Source organism: Vigna unguiculata, chromosome 7 (assembly GCF_004118075.2).
Source record: "Vigna unguiculata cultivar IT97K-499-35 chromosome 7, ASM411807v1, whole genome shotgun sequence".
NCBI classification, from domain to species: Eukaryota; Viridiplantae; Streptophyta; class Magnoliopsida; order Fabales; family Fabaceae; genus Vigna; species Vigna unguiculata.
This window is the reverse complement of record NC_040285.1, coordinates 7,900,901-7,928,449: the sequence shown is the minus strand read 5'-3', so window position 1 is coordinate 7,928,449 and position 27,549 is coordinate 7,900,901. Positions and strand designations below refer to the sequence as shown.

At 32.0% G+C, this 27,549-nt stretch overlaps 3 protein-coding genes across 3 annotated transcripts; 1 reads left to right on the top strand and 2 right to left on the bottom strand.

Moving 5' to 3' along the window:
* The first annotated feature begins 8,630 nt into the window (after positions 1-8,630).
* On the top strand, positions 8,631-11,373 carry LOC114190002 (ribosome production factor 2 homolog). Its single transcript, XM_028078739.1, has 6 exons — positions 8,631-8,817; positions 8,909-9,112; positions 10,152-10,397; positions 10,505-10,747; positions 10,836-10,901; positions 11,044-11,373. The coding sequence occupies exons 1-6, from the start codon at positions 8,749-8,751 to the stop codon at positions 11,161-11,163; spliced, it is 948 nt and encodes a 315-aa protein (XP_027934540.1). The 5' UTR covers positions 8,631-8,748; the 3' UTR covers positions 11,164-11,373.
* A 1,545-nt stretch (positions 11,374-12,918) lies between these two features.
* LOC114191499 (heat stress transcription factor A-3) lies at positions 12,919-16,152 on the bottom strand. The gene is made up of 2 exons (XM_028080688.1): positions 15,663-16,152; positions 12,919-14,279 (listed from the first exon to the last, which is right to left on the bottom strand). Exons 1-2 carry the CDS (start codon positions 15,903-15,905, stop codon positions 13,173-13,175), a joined length of 1,350 nt encoding a protein of 449 aa, XP_027936489.1. The 5' UTR covers positions 15,906-16,152; the 3' UTR covers positions 12,919-13,172.
* Positions 16,153-17,510: 1,358 nt separating this feature from the next.
* Positions 17,511-26,051, bottom strand: LOC114190971 (serine/threonine-protein kinase CTR1). The gene is made up of 16 exons (XM_028080072.1): positions 25,268-26,051; positions 23,752-24,053; positions 23,521-23,665; positions 23,287-23,390; positions 22,870-23,078; positions 21,800-22,171; positions 21,353-21,393; positions 20,519-20,587; positions 20,327-20,427; positions 20,125-20,209; positions 19,921-20,019; positions 19,118-19,186; positions 18,899-19,030; positions 18,334-18,428; positions 18,046-18,248; positions 17,511-17,751 (listed from the first exon to the last, which is right to left on the bottom strand). The coding sequence occupies exons 1-15, from the start codon at positions 25,826-25,828 to the stop codon at positions 18,140-18,142; spliced, it is 2,493 nt and encodes an 830-aa protein (XP_027935873.1). The 5' UTR covers positions 25,829-26,051; the 3' UTR covers positions 17,511-17,751; positions 18,046-18,139.
* Positions 26,052-27,549: the final 1,498 nt, after the last annotated feature.

The following is a 27,549-nucleotide window of genomic DNA, read 5'->3' as shown; positions in this document are numbered from 1 at the left end:
CTGTCAAGATCTAGTCGACTATGGATTCGACTAACCAGCTCTGGTGCCACATGTTAGAATTGATGCACCAATATTTCACAACCAAGAGGGGGGTGAATTGGTATTAACAAATTTTACCCAGTTTTAGCACTTTTGAAATTGTTTTGATAAAAACCTTTGCTTTTGAATCAATTGAAATAGTATGGTTTGATGCTTAATGTATGGAGCATTTATACTATGACAAGATATAGAGAGAAAGAGATAAAGCACACAAAATTTTTATACTGGTTCGATTCTTAAGAATCTACATCCAGTTCATCTAGCAAACCACAACTAGAGATATTCATTATATCACAAGAATTTCAAGATTTACAAATACACTTGATAAATCTAAATTCTAAGATAAAGGAACACACACGCAAGGCATCCACACACTTGCACAACCACACAACAGCAAGGCTATTACACACACTTGTTTTAGACAGAAAACAACAAAAACAAACAGTTTCAAACTGTATCAAAACACAAGAACAAAGCCTACAAAATGGATTGAGTACACCTTTTCCAAAACTGAAATTTCTTCTTCTTGCCAAGTCAAAATTGAATGTGTCTTGATAGAATTCTTCAAGAGGACCTTCCAAGATAGCTCCAAGAACCTGTTTCACACTTCTCTTTCTTTCTTTTAATTGAACAGATTTAGCTTCAGAAAGTGCAGAATCTGTTTTTATATAACAGCTACAATCAGGCACGAACCTAGTCGACTACATTAGTTGGCTAGTCGACTATCGGGAAGTGCAGAAACTGTTTTTATATAACAGATGCTATCAGGCACGAACCTAGTCGACTACATTAGCTGGCTAGTCAACTATCGGGATAACAAATTAACATATTCAGATTATCACTTGGCAGTAGAATAAAATTTTCAGATTATCACATACATGTCATGTTAACCGTTGTCATGCTATTATGGACATCATCAAAAATATTTCAAATACACTTAATCAGCAACAAGAATTAATTTACTTATTCCAAGACGTTTGCTTTAATAATTATTACAACATTAAATATCAACACTAAGAATGATGGTTTGTGACACTCAATGCTCATCCAAACATTGTAGTGTTATCTACATGTTCAAATTCAACACATCTACCAAATTCATCCAGATACAATGCACTTTAAATATTTTTACAACCTAATTGATTTAATGTATTATAACTTATAATTAATATTAATTTTTTTTAATTCAATCTCTTTGTAAACATTTCAAAATCTCTCAATTAGCCATACTTACTTCTCATCTTCCACCATCACCTAATAATGTGCATTTAATTATTAAATTAGTAGTCTATATTGTCCATGGTTGGAATTTGAAGTTTAAATAACTGAATTTGAATTTAAAACTTACTGTTTTTATATTTTTTATGTACAATAGATGAGTAGATGAAAGAGTTATTATATATCATAATTTATTCTTCAGATATACGATATTTTTAATTCATGATTTTCTAATTTAAATTGGACTTTCTGAATTTAAATTGTTTAAAAAATTTAAAATTATTTGAAAAATTTATTTTTAATATTAGTATTAATATTAATATCGAATGACATGTAACCCTATATTTTATTAACTTCTCCGTACGTAATTATATATTGGAAATTGACTTCATTACATCTTGGCCTAATAAATTATCCAAGAATATATATTTACTCGATAAGCATTTTATACTTTTCATCTTTCAAAAATAAAAAAATGTTAACAAGAATAAAAACAACTTTTCATCTTCCAGCATTTACATTGTCTAATGTCAATAACTTTTCATCTTCCAAGAATCTTGCAAATTTCTCTCTTCCAACGCGTCGTCTTTTTTAATTACTCCATTTATTATGAACAACAAAAAATATGATTTGTGGAAACATCAATCAAACATATAATTAGGATTTAAGACATTCCAAAAAGTATTATTTATCAATTTTAAGTATATATAAAATATAAATTTTTTATATCCTAATGTTTTTTTTAGATGTTACCTGTTGTTTATTTATCATTAATCATTAATATTCATTTATTGTTGTTATATATTATTGATTAGTAATTAGTATTAATAAGACTAAAAGGATGGTTTAAAAATATTGTATTGAAAATCAAAATCTTCTTCTATTAATGTGTTTAGAAGATGATTGATCTAATATTACTTATTATGTTTATATTCTTAACTTTATATCAATCTATGATTAAATTCAAATATTAAGTTAAAAATAAATTTATGTTTATGCAGAATTAATGTAATATTATCATTTTTTATTTTTGTATAATATTACATTACATTAAATTTACATTGGAAACTTTTTTTTTCATTTAATGTCTTTGAAAATCAAACTTTTCATCTTATAGTGGATTTTTTCAAACATCAAACGATAGATAATATTAAGTAATGTATTCCTCACATGTTTTTTAAAATAAATTTCAAACAAAATTTCAAAATTAATTGATTGGAAATCAAATCTTTCTCTGATTTTAAATTGTGAAAAATTTCTCATAACATATACATAAATTTTGGATTCAAATTTAAAATCGAGTGATAACAAAATTTAAATTTAACATTTAAAATAAAAAGTATATACAATTTTTTTTAATAAATACATTAATATTTCTGATAAAAAGATATAAATTCAAATATTCACAAAATTTGATGACTCATAACTGTATAATAATATATTATAAAATATAATAATATTTAATAACAATGTAAATTTAAAATATCTTAATAAAGTTTGAATTTGAAATTCAAATTCAAAAAACATTGTAATATAGTGTAGGTTTTCTTCTGAATTTTTTTTAATGTATCTAAATAATTTTCAGATATTTTTAATTTATAAGAAAAATTCGTATTTAAGATATTATGAAATTCTAAAAATATAAATTGAAAAAAATTAATAAAAATACATTAATAATTACAATTAAAAATAATAAAACTAAAAATATGATATAAAAGAATAAATAAATAATAGGGTTAAATATGTGTTTGGTCCTCAAGTTCCAGTGAAATTTAAAATTAGTCCCTTTTCGAAACTTCATATCAATGTAGTCATTCATCTTTAAAAATGTGTGAATTTAGTCCTTTTAACCAATTTTTGTTAAGTTTATCTGACGTTTCAAGTGAATTTCATGATAGTATTTGAATTGTTTATACCGTTTAACACATTTTCACTTCACTGTTAACTCAAATATTATCATAAAATATGTTTAAAATGTCAAATAAACTTAATAAAATTGGTAAGAAGGACTAAATTCATGCATTTCTAAAGATGAATGACTAAATTGGTATAAAGTTTTGAAGAGGGACTAATTCCAAAATTCACTGAAACTTAAAAGACAAAAAGCATATTTAACCCTAAATAATATAATATTTAGGAATAAAAGTTTTGTGGTTCTTAATAATATAATAATATATTAACATATTAAAATATAGTAATAAAAGTAATAATAATTAAAATATGGTGTAAAACAATAAATAAATAAATAATTGTAAAATCTAAAATTTGGTTACTGTATGTTTCCATATTTGTTTTTGGTTTTTCAAATACTTTTCTTTAATTGGTTCAAATTTATTTTGTTTGCAATTTTTTTTTCGCTCACTTTTGCTTTTTCAGATTTTTTTTACCGGGTTCAAGTTCATGTTTTTCATTTTTAAATTTTTGTGTTCATTAATTTTTAGATTTTTTTTCTCATTCCATTTTTGTTAGACAAATTTACTTTTCCAAATTTTTGTTTTCAATTAGTTCAAGTTTGTGTTATTCAATTTCAAATGGTTGTATCCAATTTGTACATTTTCTACATTTTTTTCTTCTCAGATTGTTTTTATATATATTTGCTTATACATATAATTTCTATGATTCCATGATTTCTTTTGACTCTCGCTATCTCTCTTTATATTTTTCTTCTTGGTTTCCATGGTTGCAAATGGGTATTTTAAATAAGATCAGAATGCATGTTGAAATCACTAATTTCTTAAATTTCAAGGTGTTGGGAATAGGATTTGAAAGCTTTGAAATTACTAATTTATAATTTTAACAATAATATTAATATTAAAATTTTATTGTTGTAAATTTAATTTAAAATAGAAATGATTTAATATTAAAATTTTGAATATATTAATAATATGTGGTTCAATATTTGCACTTGAAATAAACTTATATAAATATCACATAAAATATATTAATATCAATAATAATTTTTAAAATATAATTTGTACTTATTATATTAATATTCAAATTGGAGTTGACAGATACCTCTTTTTCAATTTTGAATAACTTTTCTCATACTTAAACCCATTCCAAGGCAATTTCCCTTTTCTTATGTATTAATTGGACAAATACACATTCTTTTTGTTTCTCTACTATTATACTTTTCTACATTTTTTACTCAATATTTCATTTAAAATTAAATTTGATTTCATAATTTTAATTAACTAAATCTTAATATATTATTTAAAATAATTATATACAATACATTTTATTAAAAATATATATAAATATACACTTTTATTATAAAATTAAGTAAATAATTATTATTGAATTTTATAAAATAAAATATTCATATTAAATTTAATTATACTTTTATAATTTTAAATTAATTTTATAAATATACGTTTCGAAAATTCGGTACGCGTGCGTTGCACGGGTAGAAATACTAGTATTAGTCATTTATAGGCACATAAAAGAGATGTATACTCACTACCTAACCTTAGCGATGCCGAACAAGTATCGGATAGTCCCAACTTTGGCCTATGAATATCCTAGTCTAGTGTGTTATTCTTAACTATCCAGATATTCACCTACTTGGTAAAACTTCCTTAGACCCCACCCTGGTCCCTGCCTTTCATCCCGCAATGAACAAAACTGTGACTTCCCAAATACAAACACTCTGACACAGGTTTAATCTCAACTTATTGAAACCAAACTTAACGCTTACTTAACTACCATACTCTGGATATTTTCAAAGGTCATACAATGTGATGACTATCAAATCATGTCATTGTATAAACTATACACAAAGAATATAAATTAATAATAAAATGTACATGTAATTTTCTTCTATCGAAGGTCACTGAATAAAATAATGTTTACTTTTACTTTTATTTATTTATTTTTAATTATAAAATAATGATAAAATAAGAATCAAAGCAAGAACTTCAAATAAATAACTAGATAAAGATTAAAATGTTATAAACAAATATAATAACAAAAAATATAAAGTAAACAAGACCATTGTGTAACTGGAGATATATTAAATGAAATAAATAAACAGGACCGGTACGTAACTAGAGATAAATTAAATAAATAAAAAGGAGCAGTTCATAACTGGAGATAAATAAAATAAAATAAATAAATAGAATCAATGCATAACTGAAGATAAATTAAATAAAATAATAAACATGATTAGTGCATAATTATAGATAAATTAAATAAAATAAATAAACATGACCAGTGCATAACTGAAGATAAATTAAATAAAATAAATAAAAATCAGTGCATAACTGAAGATAAATAAAATAAAATAAATAAACATGACCAATACATAACTAGAGATAAATTAAATAAAATAAATAAACATGTCCCATACATAACTGGATATTAAATAAAATAAATTAAATAAAAAGGATTCGTACATAACTTGAGATAAATAAAATAAAATAAATAAACAAGATCAGTATATAACTAGAGATAAATTAAATAGAATAAATAACTGAAGATATATTAAATAAAATAAAGTTGGAAAGTTGGAGACAAATTAAATAAATATAATAGGCTAATAAATGAAAATAAGTTAAATCAAAGTAAATAGAATAATATATGATTCAAAATAAATAAAAGATTAATATAACACTCATAAATTTATTAAGATTAATATAAAAAGAACTTAACATCATTCTCCCCTTACCTTATTAGTTGGAGGGACGCATTAGCAATACTTCTAAAAGGCCAAGATATTTTTCAAATCTTTTGCTTAAACTTTATCTCTCTATTTATTTTTCTCTTTCTCTCTCTCCCCTTGTTTCTTTCTCATGTAATTAGAGATGGCATGAGAGAATCTCGTCCCTGTTTTGACGACGAATCCCCGCATTGATTGGGTATGGATATTGGTATGGGGAATCCCCGATTTTTTCAATTGGGTATGGGGATGGGGATGAGGATGTACATATCCCGCCATAATACCCGTCTCCGCCATTTCTCCATCCTCGTTTAAATTATTAAAATATTCACAATTAATTAAGTAACCATATATATATATATATATATATTTTTTTTTCTATTTTTTATTTCTTTTAATTATTTGGTTTGTTATGAAACTCATTCGCATCTCTAATATATTTTTATATCTTATCATACTTTTATGTAATTATGTTAAAATGATGTATGTTAATTAAAAAAAAAATATTTCTAACATTTGAATCTATTATTTTTTAATATTTTTATTTATTGTATATTGTCCTTTCACATGAAAATGTTTAATACTTTCAATTTAAGTGTTTAATAGCATAAACCTTTTATTTACTAGCTAATATAAAAAAATTACTTATTATTATTAATTTTTATTTCATTTGAATAACTCTTTTGTTTTGCTAAAACAATTTTTGTTATTTCTCAATCATTGAGTATATATGTTGATATTTGAAAAATTTTCTTAGATCTCTAAGATATTTTTCATATTATCATACCCTTAATTATAATTTAAAAAATTAAAGTAAACAAACATTTAAAATATATTTTAATTTGAATATTTTTTTCCTTTTATATTTTTTTAAAAATATTTTTAAATTTTATCAACTAGGTTTCATTAATGTTTGCAAATTTAATAAATGTTTTGGTTCTCATGAAATTTTATTTGGTATTCTAATCTAAAATGTAAACAATTATAATTTATTTAGTATTTTATATCGAAGAAACAATCATCTTCCTAATATTGAATATTTGATAATATTATGTTTCCTTTACCGTTATTTTAATTATTTTATAAAAAATAATTAAAATTAATATTAAAGTAGTAAGAAAATGGGTACGGGTATGGGTACAAGATTATACTCGTTACTCGGTGGGGATGAGGATGAGACAAAAATTTGATACCCGTTGGGTTTAGGATGTGGATGAGGATAATTTTTTTTTACAGGGATGGGTATGAGATAATGAAACCCGTCCCCGCCCCCCGCCCTGTTGCCATCCCTACATGTAATTCACCTTTCCCTTCATTCTTTCTACATTTTTCTCTTTCATTCCATCTTTTTACTACCAAATCATGTACACATTTAATTAATGCAAAGATTATCTTCATTAATGAATAGATAAATCTCGTGCCTTCTTTTCTTTTCTTTTCTTATGTAATCACCATTTCCTCCTATCTTTTACTCTTTCCTATCACATTCCAACATACTTAGGTTCAAAGTGATAATTGCATGCATTAAATGCAATCTTATCACTATTTATTTTCATGTTCTTATATTCTTATCTTCTTTTTTTTACTTAATTTCTTTTTTTTTTCTTATCTCTTAGATTTAACATTATCAGATTCCTTTATTTTATTTTTTAAACTTATATATCTATATATTAGTAACTTATTTTTTTATAATATATATATATATATATATATATTATTGTAGTCATTTATTATTATTTTTATTTTATTTATTCTTAATGTTTCTTAAAAATTACTTAATTTTTTCTCAATATATATAATACAAAACACTAACAAAAACATAGAATTTTTTAACTTTTATATTTAAAATAAAGATAAAATAAATAATATAATTTATTAAAAATATGGATGTTACATAAATGGTGTATTAAGTCCACATAAATTGGGCTTACCAGATTATCAAATCCACATGCAATAAGACTCCATAGGTAATTGGGCCTCTTAGTCAAATCTATTTAAGTAAAATTTTACAAAATATAATAATATAAATAACAGATTAAATAAGAAAAATATTTATGTATTCATTAATATGTTAACTGGAGCGTTGAAATATTTTCTGTAAAATACCCTTATTTGGTGTGGGATGACAACAATCTAAGAAAAGAAAGACAACTACATAAAGTATCAAAATGTTTTTGAAGTCTCCGCAAAATATGTTTGATTCCGTAAAAACAATTTATATCCTCCATCTGTAGCCAGTGTTTCTTCAAAGTTTATAAATGAATTCCAACAAATAAAAAATCGTATTTAGACATTTGTTGATATTTACATATATCATTATAATATTAGCGAAAAGATAAAAACAAAAAATAATAGTGCAACATGTCTTCCAATTGATGGAAGAAAAAAAAAAGAATTTACTTAAAAAACATATTATTGAATTATAAACCATAACAAAAATAAAAATACATGAATTTATTTATTTTTTATTAAATATTACTTATTTTTATATATTATACAATAAGATATATATAAAAAATAAAATGCGTGTTCTTTAATATTAATTAATATAACAATAAATTTGTACTCCTTTCAAATAGGAAATACAAATACATATATATATATATATATATATATATATATGTGATAGTAAAAAGTATGTTTACCAATTTCCTAGGAATTAAAAAAATAATAGTAAAAAGTAAGAGATAAAAGACAATAGAGAAAGAAAATTGGATGAGTGAGGGTTTTGTTGAAGAGAAATAAAATTGGAAGGCAAAAACCCTCGTCTTCTTCAAAACCCTAAAACGTGAAAGTGTGGTAGACAACAACTGCATATTCTCTTTTTTCTTGCGATGTTGGAAATCAAAACCGCCAAGACCCGCAAGGGCAAGCGGGAGCTCGAGAAGCGCGCCCCCAAGCTCGTAAGTATTCATCCATTTTTTCCTCTCTTTCCCTCTCTCTCCGTTTCTTTTCCCACAAAATCTCACATTTTCCGGGAAAATATTTTTGCAGGTGGAATCGGGGAAGAAAACGCTGATCTTGCATGGAACGAAGACCAGCGGCGTGCTGAACGCCGTGCTGGCGCAGATTTATCACCTGAAAAAGCACGACGCCGTCAAGTACAGCCGGAAGAATGAGAACATAAAGCCCTTCGAGGCCGGTGGCGAGACTTCTCTCGAGTTTTTTTCTCTCAAAACCGATTGCAGCATATTTGTGGTAATTACCCTCCGTACCGTTAGGGTTAAGAATATGTAAATGACTTGGGTTTATTTATGTGGAGGATAGCCGTCATTAGTAGATATAGTGGCGTGTCTGTGTTTTTGTGTTATGGTAATACATGGTTTTATATTTTTTTTATCAGAAACAATTGTAGGCAAAAAAAAAAATGTTTGTATGTGAGGATAGTAATGGAGAGTCTGGATATGTTGCATTCGAAGTAATATGGCTTCAGGTAGTATTTGGGGGTAGGGTTTGCAAAATTTCAAATGAATTTTGAGTGGTTGTGAGTTTTTTGGCTTAAGACCACGTGTACCTCCACCCGAGGCAATTTCACTCGAACAGGATCAGACCACTGTGTGTGATGAAACTGACCTGCATATTTGACCTGTATATCCAGGATTCGATTAATTAGTCCAGTTGAAATCTTTCATTTTTAAAATATTTTGTGTGAATAAGGCAATTTAGTTTTCTAATTCTTCACATTTGTTCTGAACATGTGTTTTAATTTCTGATATGATTTGCATCTGTGAAAATATTGTTTAACAGAACAAATAAGTAAATATTATCAGTTTTTAGAATTCAGAGAAGTGTAAATAGAGGAAAAAGAGGGTGTTTGCATCAGTTTTGGGATAAGATTGTTCTCTTTGAGATCGTGTAAAGATGCAGATTTTCTTACTGCTTGTCTAGTTTATTGTCAACAAAGTGTAGAACCCCTAGGAAAGCAATGCAGCACACTGTAGTTTCTGCATAAATTTGAGATTTGATGTATAAAATACGGAGAATGCATGTATCCAACATTCAAACGCTCTATAATTCTTTCATTTTAGGTGTTTGAATTGAATTGACATTTTTCTCATCTTGCTTGGAAAAATATCCTACCAAAGTTTCTATCGTTTTAAAGATTCTTTAAATTTGATTTCCAAACAAGTTGATTTGATTTGTGTATGAGATTTTAAATTACTTAAAAGTTTATTTGTTCTCTTTAAATTCTCCATCCAAACATTAAGGTTTGTCGGTTTGTTTGTATTTTTTGCAGTATGGATCTCACTCAAAGAAGCGGCCTGATAACCTTGTTATAGGGAGAACTTATGATCATCACATCTATGATTTAGTGGAGGTTGGCGTTGAAAATTTTAAGCCCATGGAGTCTTTTAGTTATGATAAGAAGTTGGCTCCTAAGGAAGGGTCAAAACCTTTTATTGTTTTTATTGGAGAAGGATTTGAGTCTGTGGACGAGTTAAAACATTTGAAGGAAGTTTTGCTTGATCTTCTTCGTGGTGAGGTGCGTTGCCATTGTTTTTTGTGGTCTTGCAGCATCACACTTGCCTTTTGCAGCATCACACTTGCCTTTTGCTTTTATTAACCAAAATGATGTGATGGATTGTGCAGGTTGTGGAGAATCTAAATCTTGCCGGAGTAGACCGGGCATATGTATGTGCCGCCCTTTCTCCAAATCGGGTGCTTTTTACACACTGTGCATTGCGGCTGAAAAAGTCTGGCACTGTTGTGCCAAGGATGGAATTGGTAGAAGTTGGCCCTTCCATGGATTTTGTTATTCGCCGGCATCGTCCTCCTAATGAAAGTTTGAGGAAGGAATCAATGAAAACATCAAGGGAGAAGCCGAAGAAAAAGGTTGGCTACATGTCCCTGATCTATTTGCTTTATCTGTTACTATATGAAACTGGGTACCTAAATTCTGTACTTTCTGTCACTCTCACAGGAGAAGAATGTTAAAAGGGATGAATTAAAAGGAAAGATCGGAAGTATTTATATTCCAGATCAGAAGGTAATATAGACTATTTTCGTTGCATCAACTGTTATAAATTAGCTCCGTTTGGAAAATTTTTGAACGTTGCCTTGTCATGTTACTTTTCTTGTTCTGTCTGAAAGATATACATAACCAACTGCAACAATTTGTGATTGCTTAGGTTGGAGAAACTGCTTTACCTTACAAAGCAAAAGGAGTCAAGAGAGAGCGCCGAGAAGCCAAGCGGAAAAATGATAAGGATGGAGAAAATGCTCCAAAAAGGCAGAAGGAAGATTCTTAATACTTATAAATTACACCTGTTGTCCTTCTCTGGATCTGATTATAAAGTGAACAATTGTAGGTCATATTATATTAATCTGCATGTTTTTGGGTGTCATGAATATTCATGTTCCCCTGTTCGGGGGATTTTGTCATCATTTTATTCACTGTATTTTTTTCCTTCATATTTTGCCTAATTGAAATGCTGCCCTTGATTATCTAGTTTGTGAAATCATGTGTCGGAGCTTCTATTGTCTTCCTTTTCTATTTGACGAAATGTTGGATCGTATTATTTTACTGTTTGTAGCGCTTCTCCGTAAGTAATGTTTGAGTATTGTTTGCAGTGGATGAAAGTACGTTGCAGTAGATAAAATTTGTTATGAGGAAAACTAGATCTTTTATATAAAACTATGAATCTGTTTAGTTGGTGGTTAAACTCAATTTGTGGTAGTATATTTTTAGTTTCCATTATTCGTGTCAAACAATATCATATTGGCCAAAATAAATCCAATTAGAAGCTAATTTTTTTTTCCCCAAAATTTTAGTTGCATATTTTCTTCAAAAGTGATTCTAATATTATTATTTGAACATTTTTTTTTTCTTTTCAAATTCACTTTTAAATTATCATTCGCATTCCTTTTTGTTATATATCGTGCTCGTTGTTGAAACATCAAATTTTCCAACATTCAATTATCAACTTGAATCATCATTTTAAATGGTGAATGTTTTTAAGAATTAGGTGAGATTGTAATTTTAGTCTGAATTAAAAGTTCATTATAAATGTTTCGATTCAATTATTTTAGTTCTATTTTTTTCCTTGTATTTAGTTTCAGATTTTAGACAAATCCTAATTTTAGTCAATTCTTTAATTTTGTTTGTTTATTTTTTTTTATATTTTAATCTTAATGGCAGTTTCGATAAATGTGTTAATATTAGGACTCAATTCATCCAAATCGAAAGAAATAAAATCAAATAAATTTGAAATTAATCAAAATTGTAGATTCTCCAAAGCGTGAATACTAAAATAAAATTGTAATAATAAAAGAACGAAAACGAATTAAGAGGAGACAAAAATTGCAATTTTTTTAAAAATTCGAATGACAATTTTTACCGAGTCTCATTTTTTCTCTTTCCAATGTGTTTTTAATTAGATTTATTTTATTAGTATCAAATTAGATATTTCTCGTGTAATTAATTAATTATATATATATATATATATATATATATATATAATTAATTAGAATAAGTATTTTAAATAATAAGAGCGTTTTTAAAAATAAAGAATTTTCATGTCTCATTTTTTTTTTAATTTGATCTTTATTTTGAAATTTAATTTTAATATTTGTTAGAAGAAATGAACAAATCGATAAAATTAAGTAGCTAAAATTCTATCGTAATATTAATTATTTATTGTAAATATATAACAGAAATTATATGGGAAAATTATTTACAAAAAAACATAACTGTAAATTTTAGTTATATAAAATAAATGTTATTGTGTAAATTGCACTGGTTTAAGTACAGGGTATAATATAATTTATAATTTATATATTAAAAATTTTAACTATATAAAATTAGTAATTTAACACGTGGCATAAAAATAAAATACTAATCTAATAAAAACACTTAACAAATTTAAATAATCTTAGCAGAATATTAGTAACAGACTAACTAAATAAAAAGTAAAATAAAAATTTGAGAAGCATAAAATGAATAATCAGTGAATGTTTGATGAACCTGCCTTGTATCGTATGAGTATTTGCTTGAATCAAGCATCAGGTGAAAACAAAAAGTATATTTTACTTGAATATGGAAGTTGTCAATGCTTACACAATGAGAGTTTACATAGACAAAAAATTATGGACAATTAGAGAAATAATGTGAAAAGAATAAAGAATTGAAAGCAAACAAGGAATAAAAGCAGGATAATGAATTCAGTTCATAAAATCAAATGACTCAAAAATATGACCCCGAGCAACCATTAACATAGCAAGCACCCAAAGGGCAACAAGTGCAGGTGCAGATGAAGCCCTATGGATCAAGACACTGAGGCCTATCTTCTTTTGGCTCATCTACTTCACCAATAGAAGAAGGTTCATGTTCATCACCTGGCCACTTATCAATTCCCAAACTTCCAGAGCCACCAATATCCCAGATGTCTGATTCAGACATGCCACTTGTTACTCCAAACTCTGGAACATGTTCATAATTCATAGGATTGCCCCACAGTTCATTCCCACAGCTTGAACCAGCACCACTGAGATTGAGGCCAGAATCCCATATATCTTCAAGCTTGATGATGTCTTCAGCTCCAAGAGCAGAAAAATCTTGAAAGCCTTTCTCCTGGGTCAGAACCTCTGGGAAGGAAGTAAAATAATCTGCAGGAAGTTCTAAACTTGGACTCATAGGACTCATAACACTCTTCCCTTTGAAAAGGGGATCTTCAGATGATCCTTCTCCAATCATCATTTCTGCAGCCAAATCATCTGTTACAATATTCTGAATTTGAGCAGTGAGATGTTGTGCAGCTCCACTCATTTCTCCTGCCAAACCCTGTGAAAGGTAGTGAGGAGACTGTTCAATGGAAACTGGACTTAGTTTTGGAGTTTCAGAAGACATGCTTATATTTGTCCAATCAGGTTGGTGGTACCTCACTATCTGTCCTTCTTGGAGGGTTTCTGGTGTTCCAGTTTCATGTTGGTGCTGCTTCACAAACTTTCTTACCACTCTTGGAGAATCTATTTCTCTCTGTTCCTTCTTTTGCCTAAGGCGTGCTAAAAAGGCTGGGTTTTGGATCAACTTGGCCAGGAAAGAAACCATTTGTTTCTGCCTTTGTTCTGCAGATTGGAGCCTTTGATTCACTTCTCCTGCACGGTTAGCGGTTCTTCGTTGCTCTTGCTGCAAATCAACCACCTCTTCCATCAACATAGTCCTTTCTTTCCTAAGCTTTTCTATCTCAACCTCAACCTCAGACCTCCCTGCCTCAGTGGTACAAGCTCCGATTCCAATATAGTTACCAACCTGCTGGGATTGTTGTGGTGATCTACGTCTTTGTATGTTCTTCAGCAAGTGCTTCTTCGATCTCTGGAATGCTTCATTGAAAAACTCCCACTTGTCTGTGTCAATCTTGCGGAATCCCTGGAGACAAACACCAAGTTACCTGAGAATGTATGGAGCAGAAGCAGAAGGCCCCAAGACAAGAATGAGGGGGAAAATGGAATAAACATTAGCAAGGGAAAACAAGATATACATATGGTTTAGGTACACCAAAAGTTTTAGGCACTATCAGCTGACAGAGAGAGGAAGCTATATTGGAGAATGCATTCTATAAATTCATTCACACACATCTAGAGAACTACCTGTGGAAGATGAAATCCCTTCTAGAGAGGGAGAATATTTCTCTCCTGTTGTCACTTCCAGTAGTAGTAGTAGTGGTAATCTCTCAAGTCTCAATCCTAACTACAATGCCTTGAGTAAAAATCCAAACCATACTCATATTACTCAATTCCAAAAGTAACAGTAATAAGCATAACTCAAAGTAACACACAAGACTCACAACAATACATCTCAAGATAGCAGCAATTGCAATAGCAGATCCAGTAGACTAAAATATCAGAGTCATGATATGCCAACACTCCATTGTTTCATTCACCTCATTAACGTCTTTCTGTCAGTATCTCTATCACGTCACATTACCTATTATAACTACATTTGTTTCCTTTTTCTCTCTTTGTTCCTCTACTTGTCAATTAGATTGGAAGTGCCCAACAATCTTAACTCTGCCTTTAACAAAGGAGAAAACACAAGCAAAGAAACCAAGGGATAATTTGATTCTTTTCACTTTCTGTTTTGAGAACTGGTTTCCAATCAATTTGAGATGACCAAGAATTCAATTTCTCATCCAAAATCTTCGAAGTTGCAAATTGTTTCTAAAGCAAGGAGAGGTTTTCTAAACCAAAATGCAAACAGTAGGAGACGATGTTCCCATTTTTTTGTTTTCTTCCAAGTACTATCTAATGAAGTACTCAGAAACAAACTTATAAAAAACAGAAATGGTCTCACTATACGAACACTTTCCACTGCGATCAGGGTTTGGAACAAAACAAAACAAAACATGGTCTTACACAAAACAAAGCTTCACTCTCTCTCCCCGCACAAATACACTACACACTCAACCATTACAAACTCGCACGCATTCAAAAAATTCGTGCAAGCAAGCTAAGAAACCATACTACCTATTTAAGAAACAGAACACACCATAAAAAAAAAAAAAAAAAAAAAAAAAAAAACGTCAAAATTTCAACTTTATATACATTCTCACACCCCAGTGGATACATCAACTTGTCCAATCAAAGTACATACAAGAAGTCAATCTAAACCCAAATTACAAAAACACCCAAAGAAAACAGCAAAAGTAAGTTACATAAGGACCCAAAAGGCAAAAGCAAAAGAAGAGTTACAAAGAGATAAAAGGGAAGCAGCCATTTTGAGGCCGAACGAAAGCAGAGGGAGGATACCCACATAAGTATTAAGCTGGCGAACGAAACTGGAGAAGTTGTTGTGCTTGAAATGTCGCGGCAAGACGACTCTGGCGAACTCGAGAGGGTCCCAGACGACGAAGCTAAAGCCGGAGGGGCCCCAGGAGATGATGGGGTCGAGAGTGGGGTCATCGACGAGGTCGAAGGTCTTGGACAAAAAGGGCGGAACCGGGTTCATCTGCAGAACCTCCAAGGGCTTGGGAGAGTTGTCATCGGTGGGGTTCATTGTGAAGAGAAATTAAGGAATAATAAGAGAGGTTTAGAGTGCAGTTTGGAGGGTAAGAAAGGGGTTATTAAAAGGGTGCGAGGGCGGTGGAGGGTGGAGGAATGGCGGTGGCAAAGAAGGGCCATTGCACAGTGAAAGTGTGACTGTGAGAGTGCCGACTTTGATTAATATTTGAGGTTGAGGTTGAGGTTGGTTTGTTTCGTGGCAGTTACGTTGGTTAGTTACAACTGGGGATGGTTGATTCTTGGGGAACAGTGTTTGTGTGTTGGGACCGCGTTGTTGGATAGATATTTTTGTCACACGAACTACTGTTTACCTGTTTCTTGGGTTGGATTTTGTGGTCACTGTCACTGACAGCGACTGGTCAAGTCAGATACTTAATGCCCAAGACAACTCTACCAACCAATACCACACTGCTAAACTTCCTTTTTTCCTCTTCTTGTCTTTTCTGCGGATTTTTCCTGGGACCCTAGCTTTTTTCTTTTTTATTTTATTGCAGATTATTCATAATTGTGGTCACAGAATAACGAGTTCACAGTAGCAAGGGTTTTTTTGTTCTTCTTTCATCAACACATGTTGTGTCTCTGGGGGGTTCGCTAAACTAAAAGGTTAAATCAAATTTGCAGTGGGATTTTGCTACCACGGATTCCTCTTGGCTTGATAGAGAAAAACCAGAGATTTCGATTATTTCGTCTGAAAAAAATAGATTAACAATTTTGTTTGCTGAAAAAAGCTTAAATTTATAATCAAAAGCCAATGAACTATGTTGAAAATCTTTTATTTTTTATGCTTTTGTAACAGAGTCTGGTTTGAAAACCAGCAAGCTCTCTATCACGTTTCTGTTCGGCTCTGGCTGCTGAATGGTACTATTTTTCTTTTATAAATTCAAATTAATTTGCATATAGATTAAACGTAGAAATCTATATAAAGCACATGATTTTTTTCCTGGTTAATTTATACATAAATGAATTCCAACTTACAAAAAACTCATGTTTCTTGGTTTCTTATTCGAACATCTGTTATGTTGAAAATATATAATTTATACTTCTTTCACCTCAAATTTTTACATTTACAATTTGTCCCAAAACAAATTACTTGTATTCTAAATTTACAAGGCACTGATTACTTTTATCCTAAGTTACCCTTAAATAACCTACCTCAATAATCTTACTGAATTTTGAATATTATATCTGTTAATTATTCAACCACTACTTGAGAAAATGACTATTTTAGTAAAATTATATTATAAAAACACATTTAATATTATTCTCAATTTATGTGTAAAAATCTTAAACTGTGGATAATTGGATAAAGCTGAGGCTGTCCATTAACACGTATTCTTTATTTCTATACTCCAATTTAAAGGAAAACGATTTTTCCAACTAACAGATTTTTTTTTTTTCTCAAAATTCTAGAATGAGTAGCAATTATATAACTCAAGAAAAATGTGGCGTGGGTACAATTGAGTCGTGTGCATTCCAGCACGAGGGGCAGAAAGACATTAATAATACCAAGGAAAATAATACATTGAAGGGGGGGACCAGTTGGTTTGAAAGGACTCCTACCACTGAACTGATTCAAGTACATACAGAGTCTATTCATTGGTTTAGGAACAAAAAATGTAGAACACCGCCGGCAAAGCTGCTTATCATTTAACTGAATGTAATTACAATGGGAAATTTTTTTTACATACAAAACTATGGAAGGAGAAAAATAAAATATTTCTCAGTAAAATTACAAGATCACCTAATCAAACAATATGTCGGAACAATAAAGATGGAGTATCCTTGCTCTGGGTCGGAAATCAGTATTCTTAAACCTGAATTAAAGAAATATACAATTGACTCTGCAACCAAAAGACACGAACAAGCATTAGTTTGACCACGAGATAAGTCACACGATCAACAAGGACACAATAAATAAAGATAAACTTTTAAGTATATTTTTTATCGAGTTGTAGGTAGGCTTAGTATGATTAATTCTCTTACCAGCTCCAATTATAATAATGAGAAAATCAATATTTCCACTAGAAAATCGATGGTCATTCCCCTTACCCAAAGCAGAAGCTAAGATTGAGAAATACTAGGTCCCATCTAGATTTAGTGTTGGCAAGAAAACCTTTATGGAATTCGGGACGTACCTAGGACAACTAAAAATAGTGTAATCTTGTTAGACATCAAGATCGATAAAATCCTGTCATATGTGCATGAAAAGCTACTTGGTGTTCCAACCATTCAGCTGAGTAATGACATGTTCGGACGACCAGGTTGAGGTGTAGGGGGTTTCAGCAATGGCCTCAAAGAATCCATAATACTCGCAAAAGAAGGTCGTTTCCAAGGCTCGCTGTAGTAAACAGTGAATATCAATAAACCATTTTGATAGAATATTTCATTGAAATGTATAAAGGCAAAAATGCATCTGAACTCACTTGGCCCAGCAAGCCTCGATTAGGGCAGCTACTTGGGGATTCACATCACGTGGGATCTCAAGCCTTTTTCCCTTAAAGCCAACAGCTGCCACAACCTGCAGGCCAATATGAATTCGTCAACGTTGAAGAAAAATAAATAAATAAATAAATGTAATAGAAACATAATAGTTTGTGAACCCTTCGCCCGGATCACTCTTTAAACCTGGAGTGTCCTTTTACACTTATACCTGTGTATGCAAATGCAACCAAATGAAGTATAATATAACAATGAATGACCACCATGAATTGGGATAATACTCAAAAGTAAAAAAAAAAAAACATCCGTTCTTCCACAACATTCACAGTATACCCATCATTTTTAACTTGTCCAATACATGCTCCAACCAGTATATCGCAATAATTTTTAGATTTGTATTCCCCGCCACATGCTACTCGAATTGCATACTACATGTTAATACGGCCATTCATTTCACACAAGTCTCATAAATGCTGAAGCAATATAATTATAACAGAAGTAGCATAAACATGAAGCAATTTCATGCATAACAGTTATTATAAAACAAACCTGTGCAGGATTTAAATTAACCCATGGCTGTTGCAATGTTGCAAGCTCCCATAAGATTACACCAAAGCTGTAAATATCTGACTTCTCATTTGATGGCTCATCACGAAGAACCTCTGGAGCCATCCACTCAGGCTATGGGAGGAAAAGGAGAAAAATTAAATGTACCTCTCAAACATAAGAAGTGCAAAGTAAAAATTTCCGAAGCAAATGAGAACTTACAGTCCCAGCAGCTGACTTGGATGAGAGAAATGTATTGGCCTTCAGACGGGAAAGCCCAAAATCACAAACCTACAAAGTAGCCAATATCATTTAGACAGGGGAAAACCTCCATATATGTCCAAGACAACAGATCAATCCCTCCCACTCACTAACCCCAATAAACAAAGCTGGCCAAGACAAATTGTTACCAACACACAGCACATGTTATCATACTAAATGGCGTTTCAACAACTTCACAAATTAGCACCAAAACAAGCACAACTAATTAGCAGAAAAGGCTGGCTCCTATCAAAATAGAGTAGCTTCAGAAATAAATTCAATCTTCCACCAGTTCAAAAGTATACGGGTGAAACCAAAATACTAAATTTTTAGTAGAATGTACCAAGAAAAACAGTATTAATTACTATTTCAAGAAAAAATCAAATCAATAGCTTATTCGTCTAGCTCCATCTCTCTAGAAAATATAAAAGAGCAGTCAGTCGTGCTATGTGGAAAAAGTGTCATTTTCCTAATGGGATGACATACAAATTTCTAAAGGACAGGTGAGAGAAGGTTGCTCTGTCCCAGAAGAAACCTGAGACAGCCAGCCCTCCTACTAACTGAGCAAATATAACATCTTACTACATTCAAGCTATGCTAGAACAAAAATGATGTAAACATAGGTGGTGACTAATTATAGAATTGTATCAATGCAAGGCTATCTGCAAGAGAAGTGGAATTCTACTGCCATGGGTGATAAAATGATTTATATGAAACTCTAAGACTATTTGTATTTGGTATATTAGAGAAAACTTCATTCCTACCTTCACTGTATATTTCTTGTCAACGAGAAGGTTTGGAGATTTCAGATCTCTATGAACAATGGGGGGGTTTCGTTTATGAAGATAATTCATCCCCTTTGCCTGCAAATAACAAAATAACATGGTTAATCAAAGAATACAAATATTATGACATTTCGATTTCAAAAAATGATAAAAACCAGAAACAATAGATTTCTAAATGCATACCACATCATAAGCCATACTAAGCCTACGCCTCTCATCCAACACCTCTTTGGCACCAGATCTATGCAACAGCCTATATAAGCTACCCCTGCACTTCCGTCAAAAACTCTTAGAATCTCAAGGTCCAAATATCCTATAATCCTATAGCCTTAAAAAACTTCACTCTTTCAAGGAAAAGAATGAAGAACAGGGAAAGGAGTACAACCTTGATAAATATTCCGTGACGATTGATAAGTTAGGGGGCTGAGTGACTGCACCCATAAACAAAACAATGTTTGGATGCCGCAAACGTTTCATTATTGTAACCTACAAGAGAAGGGAAAACAGAGCTCAAATGAGCAGCAAGCAAAAATCTAAATAGCACATATATGATGCATGGTTAGGACTTAAAGAATACCTCCCTCAGGAACTCCTGGAAGCGCTCAGCATGAAAATCTTGTTCCATCAAAATTTTCACAGCAACATCCTGCAATTGATTGTTTTGAAGGATGTAAGAACAGAAAAACTAAAAGATAAACAGGGTTGAAAGGACGAGGGAAGCATAAGAAAATTGTTTGTGAAACACTATTTCTGTTTCAAGCTTCAATGAACCAATCCTGGAAAATGCACAATCCTCCTTGAGAATATATAACCCCCATGGCCCCAACGCATTTGCATTCCAATTGATGACACAGATATAGCTAAAAAAACTTGAAAACAAAAGAACATAAGCCCAAAATATCTAACACTATGGCAACAGTATTTAAGGCTCCATTTGTTTCCTGAGAATAAAATGTTTGATGGAAATAGTTCCATGAGCAACAAACACCTAATCCTCTTGGCAGATGACATTTTTTCAAATAAACTCCGGGTCTTTTGATGCGCAACTCAATTGGAAAATAGAAATTGTATACTGTTACTGATGGCTGGGCTTGTCCTAGATGTACATTTAGAGGAGCCAATAAAGATTGTCTTTAATAATACTATGTAAGGAGTAACATTGGGCTGGACTTCTGTTTATATCAGTTTTACGATACCTGTCTTTGGCATATATTATTAAGCATAAATAGAAGAAAACTAGTTAAGGGTCAGTGTATCATATAACAATATATCAATTATACAGCATCTTATTACTCTCTCTCTATTCACTTTTTCTTTTTCATTCATTCCCTGAAATTTTAACAGGAACAATTCAAACAACCACATGCTGGCCAATTTATACAGCACCAATTTGAGAGAGAGAGTGGCTTACCGAGCCATTCCACTCAGCACGATGTACAGTGCCAAAAGAACCTGAAATACAAAAACCACTTTCAATTTAATAACTACAGATATTAATTACAATCATGCCACTAGAAAAATCAAGTTACTGATTCATTAAACACTGCTCCTTTAGTTAGAAGACATTGATTATTAACTTGGTTTGGGAGAAGAAATAATTGTGTTGTGTGGTATATGCGATTGGATGTTACATTTTGAATTCTTTTATTTAGTGATCTAGCCATGAAGCCCTATGAAAGACCCAGATCAAAAGTGCATATGGATTGGAGACTGCACAACTGAGACGGCTTCATTTTTTCGGTTTCCTTTTTTTCTATTATCATTACTTTATATTCTCTTTTTTCTGTCCAATAGTATGGCTACTTTTGTCCCCAAGACTTTTAAAAACAAAAATTGCGTTATAAAGGAGGATATATACCTGACCCAATTTTCTCTCTTAAAACAAGATCACTCCATGGGATGTCCAAATCCTCCATGTCAAGTGTAAGCTCTCGAGTAGGTTTGCTAGGAATTAGTTGACTTCCTTCAACAAACCTCTTGCCCTCAATCATGTCATCATTAGGGGTTGGTATACCAACAGGACGCTTATGCTTTACTGGTGGTGGATACTTTCCCACGGTCGAGTCTACAATGTTCTGAGGAGCATTACCTGCTACATATGTTTCAGAAAACTGTTCACGTGTGCTGGGATGAGAATCTTGGGGATGGAGAGGAAGATGGGAATTTCTATTGCTGTCTGTTGAAATTGGCCTCGGGTTATTCCTGTCTTTGTACTTCCCATCAAACTGCTCTGAAATCGAGAATCCAGAACTTCCATTGGCAACAGCTCATGTAAAAAAAATTATAGGGTATTCTATACTGGCACCTAGTTCAAATTTAGAGGATAGCAAGAAAAACTAAAAGTAATGTCCCGCATGCAGCATGAACATTTATTCAAAGAACATGCTTTTTAGCACTATTCCAGATGTTGATTTAATTATTAAACTATCAGAATGGAACTATGGCAGGAATCGCAGATTTAACACCCTAAACTGATACTCAAGAGCAGAATGCTACTCCTCAGAAACGATATATTCTTCACCTACACTTAAAGCCAAAACTAATTGCAAAAACTAACTCCTCACTCTCCCCTCCTAATGACCATCCCCCTATCGGGGATCTATGGCTCTATGACAATACGTAACTAACTCTTCATACTCAGATGACCAAGTATAGTAGCAGCCCGTCATTTTTCATTTAACATAAACCTTCCAAATTTTGGTCTTCTTGGGCACCCATCCCTATCACAGAGTAACTAGCTTAAAGCAAATGATTTCATTGTTCATTAAAAAATGGAAATTAAAACAAAAAAGATCAGGGAGACCTACATTTTAAATTATTAATAATTGCAACAATAGGCCATTACAAGGATCTTTCAAGAAGTGAAAACAACAACAAAGCATTCCCAGATACAGAATATCATAAAATAATAGGAAATATGAATATAACCTGCAGAACTGTTGTCAAAGACGAGTTCAAGAGACAGACAGTCCGAGAAATACTGTTTGGCCAGTGACCTGAAATCAATGGTAGGTTCAGCTGGTTTAAGTCGTGGAAAGCGCAAGGGTGAAGAAAATGAGATGGAAGATGGACCATTGAGCAAGGAATCAGGCTCAGATAAGTGTCCTGGCTTTCCAATTAAATCAACAAGATATTCCCTGTATTCAAATTATGTCAGATGAGAGGTGTAAGGAACATTGCTTTTAAGAAACATATATTTAAAATGTTAATCTATACAATGCTCACATAAAACTTAACCATTTGAATAATGTCCTTTTCCATGGTCATCATAACTCATGGATACTAGTTTTAACACTGCAGCTCTACTCATAAACAGAAAAATGTGTTTGGCAATAGAGCACATACCTGTCGAGCCCAAATCGTACAAGACAAGATGAGGCATCATCCCTTTTGCAATATTTACAACCCTTTGCAATTCGACATGGCAAATCGATGGCATCAGCTAGTACCTGAAAATATTGATTATAAAGCAGGTCATTTAAAAAACAACTTAAGCACAATTGCATGCACTAAAGCAGCAAAAAGAAAAGTCAACATGCACAATCACACCCTTAACTCCAAAGGAAAGTGGAGCCTTACTTTGAATAATATAGCACGATGCCTGCAGAGGCCGACAGATAGACTACCTATTGGAATAACAACAGATCCTAAACAATCTTTAAGATCATTACTGCAATCCCTCCAGATGGAAACAAGGTTATCTTCCCCAACAGAAGCTGATCCCCTTGTTACAGCAATAAAACACAGTTAGAATGACATGACCAGTAAAAAAGTTAAATAGGTCAATCCATGAATGTCAAGGAAGCTCACCCCATTCGGTTGCAAACCAGCTTGGAGAGCTGATCTACAACATCTGATGTTGTTATGCTGCTACAAGAAATGTTATGAGCTCTATTTTGCAGATCTCTTAAGCTGGGGTCACTGCGTTGATCTACCAAAACTACTTCAAGTGAAGAAACAATGCAGGGATTCACAGACTTCAGCATATCAACTGAAGGAATTCGGCCATTTTCATGCAGATCAGTGCATACAGTCCAGACAAAAGAATCCATCCCGTGAATTAAGTAAAAGCCATCCGGAATTTTGTCAGAATATGACAGGCAGCCATTCACCTGGTGCATGTTGTTAATAAGACACAAAATCAACGTCTACCAAATATCAACAAGTGCAACAAGTCTGTCAAAATGAAAATTTTCCAGTTTCCTTCCTCAACTTTCTAGGAAAAACTAGAGAAAATTTTTAAAGGAAAATAAAAGTAGAATAAAGAGTGGAGGGAAATTTTTCTTCTTAAACTTAATTCATATAACCTAAGAATCAGGTTTCAACTTCATCTCTGAGAAATTACAATAGTACTACTTTGTGGCAATTTCCTCGAGAATGAACAAGTATCCTCTGCTCCCCCACAATGGAGCCGATATATAATTTAACATTCTGAAGCTCCTTAAAACATTACATTTTTCGCTATTGAATTTTTATGCAGTGCAACAACAAGAAAAATAACTCAAGAAGGAAAAATATGATAGCCACACAGTAAGAGGATACCCAGCCCAAAATTCACAGCAATTGTCAAACAGTTTCCCCCAAGGAGCAGATGCCAGAGGGGAAGAGTAGAAGAGAAAAACATAAAGGAGCCTGATACCCATTAGACTTCAACACTATAATTCAAAATCCATGTCCTTTGAGACAAAGAATACATAGCCTCTAAAGAAGATTTTTGCTAGGAATTAAATGGAATAAAAAGAATAGAAAATAGGAAAACATCTTTGCTACAAGGGTTTCCCCTTAACAAAGAGCATAAGCTCAATCTACAGTAGATACAAGATATATCCTCCTTTCCCCTTAATTACTCCTGCTCATATCTAACTAATTTCTTTTACTGACTATTTTATTTAAACTTTCAGTGAGTAACTTTTCCTTCCACTCCATTTAACTTCAAACAGTTATGTACTAATGCAATTCCCTTCCTTCCATTCAAACTACAATTTTACAACTCCTCCAGTCACTCATGGAAAAGGACCCGCAGTCTGAATGAAATTCTAAAGTTTGCAACCATCAACCACTTGATTGATACTCCAGTTGGCGCAGACTCAAAACCTACATAATATAAACTCAACAATTTGCAGAAGAATCACGTCAATCATAGAACCACTGCAGCTTCCTCTTGCTACGTTACAATGCACTTAATAAGGTTTATCAGAGTCAAAATAGACCCATGCCCACTCACACCTCTACACTATTCAAGAACGCCTCACGCGAAATCCATCACCGGAATTCCCAACCACAATCCAATCCAAGTGAAAACAGAGAGGCACAAGGATCAACGTACCCAAAACCTATGTGAAACCGCGTCCGCCGATGACGACAGCCGCAAGGCCCCATCGTCCGGCATCGGATCGAGGAAATTGGGATCATCCGCGCACGTGGCGTCCGACGAGAGACGCAGCGCGAGCGCGAGCTGCAGCTGATAGCTTTCCTCCGTCTGCTGCGCCCAGCTCTTCCCGAAGGAGCCCGCGATCCTCGCCGGAGCCTCGGAAAACTTGTTCCGCTCGTCGTGGAGGTAACCAAAGGCGTCAGCGTCACTGGCCGCCGCTGTGGACAGCGTCGGAGCGTAGAAGTCGCCGCCGCCGGATAGCGAGCTCTCGCCGTAGCTGCTCCCGCTGGACTGCCTCTGCAGGCCGATCGAGGAGTACAGGTTTCCGATCCGGTTGGCCCCCTGCTGACCCGCCCTGTGATCGGCAACGAGGTCCCAGTCGAAGACGCGGTCCGACTTGCCGGCACGGCCTGTCTTTCCGTCGCCGGAAGAGGACGGTGCGGAGGCGCCAGAGAACTGGTCATCAGGAATTTGGCTGAGGAGCGAGTAGTTGGATCTTCTAGCAGGCATTTCCATCGCAGTAGGTTCACAAAACCCTAAAACTCGCCATTAGTTTTTGCGCGGTTTTCTGTTCTGGTATTCTTCTCTCTCTCTTTTTTTCTCTCTCTCTCTTTCTCTCACTATGACTACAAGCAGGTGTGACCGTGAATCACTGAAAATGGTTGAATTAGTCCTCTCTCTCTCTCTCTCTCTCTCTTCGAATTCTACTGTCGGACAGAAATCAACGAGGCCAGCCTTTTCTTTAATCGGTGGCGCTGTCGTAATTACAATCCTTAAACTTCCTTTTTAGCTTAATCTTACAAATCATCATCACTTGTTTTTTAACTATCCATTCACAAAAATTGATAATTAATAAATACTTATTCAAATTTTGTCGGATAATCGTTTTCCTAAACATTTATATGAATGTATTTGTCAAATCATTTCGATATAACTTATGAATATTCATCCACAAAAATAATAATTAATAATTAATGAACAGATATTAAAATTTTATTTGGATAGATTTTTCTTAAACATTTATAAATAATGTATTTGATTAAATATTTCATAAACTTATAAATTAATTTTTCTAATTTATAAAGTAACTTTGATCAAACATTTACAATATTATATGTAAATTTTTGTAAAAAGAATGGGGAAAGAAATGATCGTGAAAGATAGAAATATTTTTCTTTTATCTATCTAGTTTCTGTATAAAAGTGTGGAACAATGATTAAGGAAATAATGTGTGTAACTCACATTATAACTTTTCTTCCTATAGAGAAAAATGTCATCAAATATATATATATATATATATATATATATATATTAAATAATTAAAATAATTTTGTTATTGTATATTTCATATTTAATTAGATATATCTTACATTTATGTTATTTTGTTTGTGATTTTTTTATATTTTTTTGTCACATTACCTGTTTTCATTTTCATTTTTACCAAATAACTTCCAAAAACAAATTTGTATTCCTTCTATGAACCAAATTGGCCTTTTAAGAAAACTTGTATGTAATGTTTTTCTTTTTTCATAATTATATTTACCCAAGTTACTCGAGTGAAATTTTGTTTAAATATTAAAACAAAAATATATCAAGAAAATATGTAGTTTTTTTATAGTTATTTTGCTATAGGATTATCTAAGAGACATAATATTAACGAGACTTGAGTTTAATTTACAAAAGAAATTTACACCAAAATCTTACTTTGTGTTTGGATGAAGCATTTCAACAATGCTGAAAAATTTAAATGTATTATATTTGAATTGTTTACAATTAAATTTTCTTCATTTTCTAAATAACTTGTTTGGATAAAAAAGTTAAAATACCTTACATTTCAATTTCTAGTTTGGATAAAATAATTGAATTTATTGTGAGATAAAATTTCATTTTAACAATATTTATTTTAGGCTTAATTATGTTTTGAGTTCATGATAAATTTGGAAACGGGCTCGACGACCCAAATGGATCGGGCCGACTCGACGACTGAGCCGGTCCGAGAAACCCAAACAGGCAAGGTTGGGTCTACTCGACGATCCAAAGAAACTTGATCAGTCTGACAGCCCATATGGACCGGTCATGCCCATCATGTTCGTCGACCCAGTGTAAGACCCGAGAAAATTAATTAATTAACTAAATAAGTAATTAATAAATACAGGTAGTGGGACCCTTTATGGCATTAAATAATAATTGATGTGATATGGAAAAGTATTAGCACAAATGGTTAAGAGTACTTGATT

What these genes read in the sequence shown, in the direction of transcription:
- LOC114190002 (XM_028078739.1), top strand. Translation starts at nt 8,749, where the DNA reads ATGTTGGAAATCAAAACCGCCAAGACCCGCAAGGGCAAGCGGGAGCTC. An exon ending in AGAAGCGCGCCCCCAAGCTC is followed by an intron (nt 8,818 to 8,908) that starts GTAAGTATTCAT and finishes ATATTTTTGCAG; the next exon opens with GTGGAATCGGGGAAGAAAAC. An exon ending in GGGAGAAGCCGAAGAAAAAG is followed by an intron (nt 10,748 to 10,835) that starts GTTGGCTACATG and finishes TCACTCTCACAG; the next exon opens with GAGAAGAATGTTAAAAGGGA.
- LOC114191499 (XM_028080688.1), bottom strand. Translation starts at nt 15,905, where the DNA reads ATGAACCCCACCGATGACAACTCTCCCAAGCCCTTGGAGGTTCTGCAG. An exon ending in TTCGCCAGCTTAATACTTAT is followed by an intron (nt 14,280 to 15,662) that starts GTGGGTATCCTC and finishes GTTTGTCTCCAG; the next exon opens with GGATTCCGCAAGATTGACAC.
- LOC114190971 (XM_028080072.1), bottom strand. Translation starts at nt 25,828, where the DNA reads ATGGAAATGCCTGCTAGAAGATCCAACTACTCGCTCCTCAGCCAAATT. An exon ending in CGGTTTCACATAGGTTTTGG is followed by an intron (nt 24,054 to 25,267) that starts GTACGTTGATCC and finishes AACATGCACCAG; the next exon opens with GTGAATGGCTGCCTGTCATA. An exon ending in ATCGAGGCTTGCTGGGCCAA is followed by an intron (nt 18,249 to 18,333) that starts GTGAGTTCAGAT and finishes TGTTTACTACAG; the next exon opens with CGAGCCTTGGAAACGACCTT.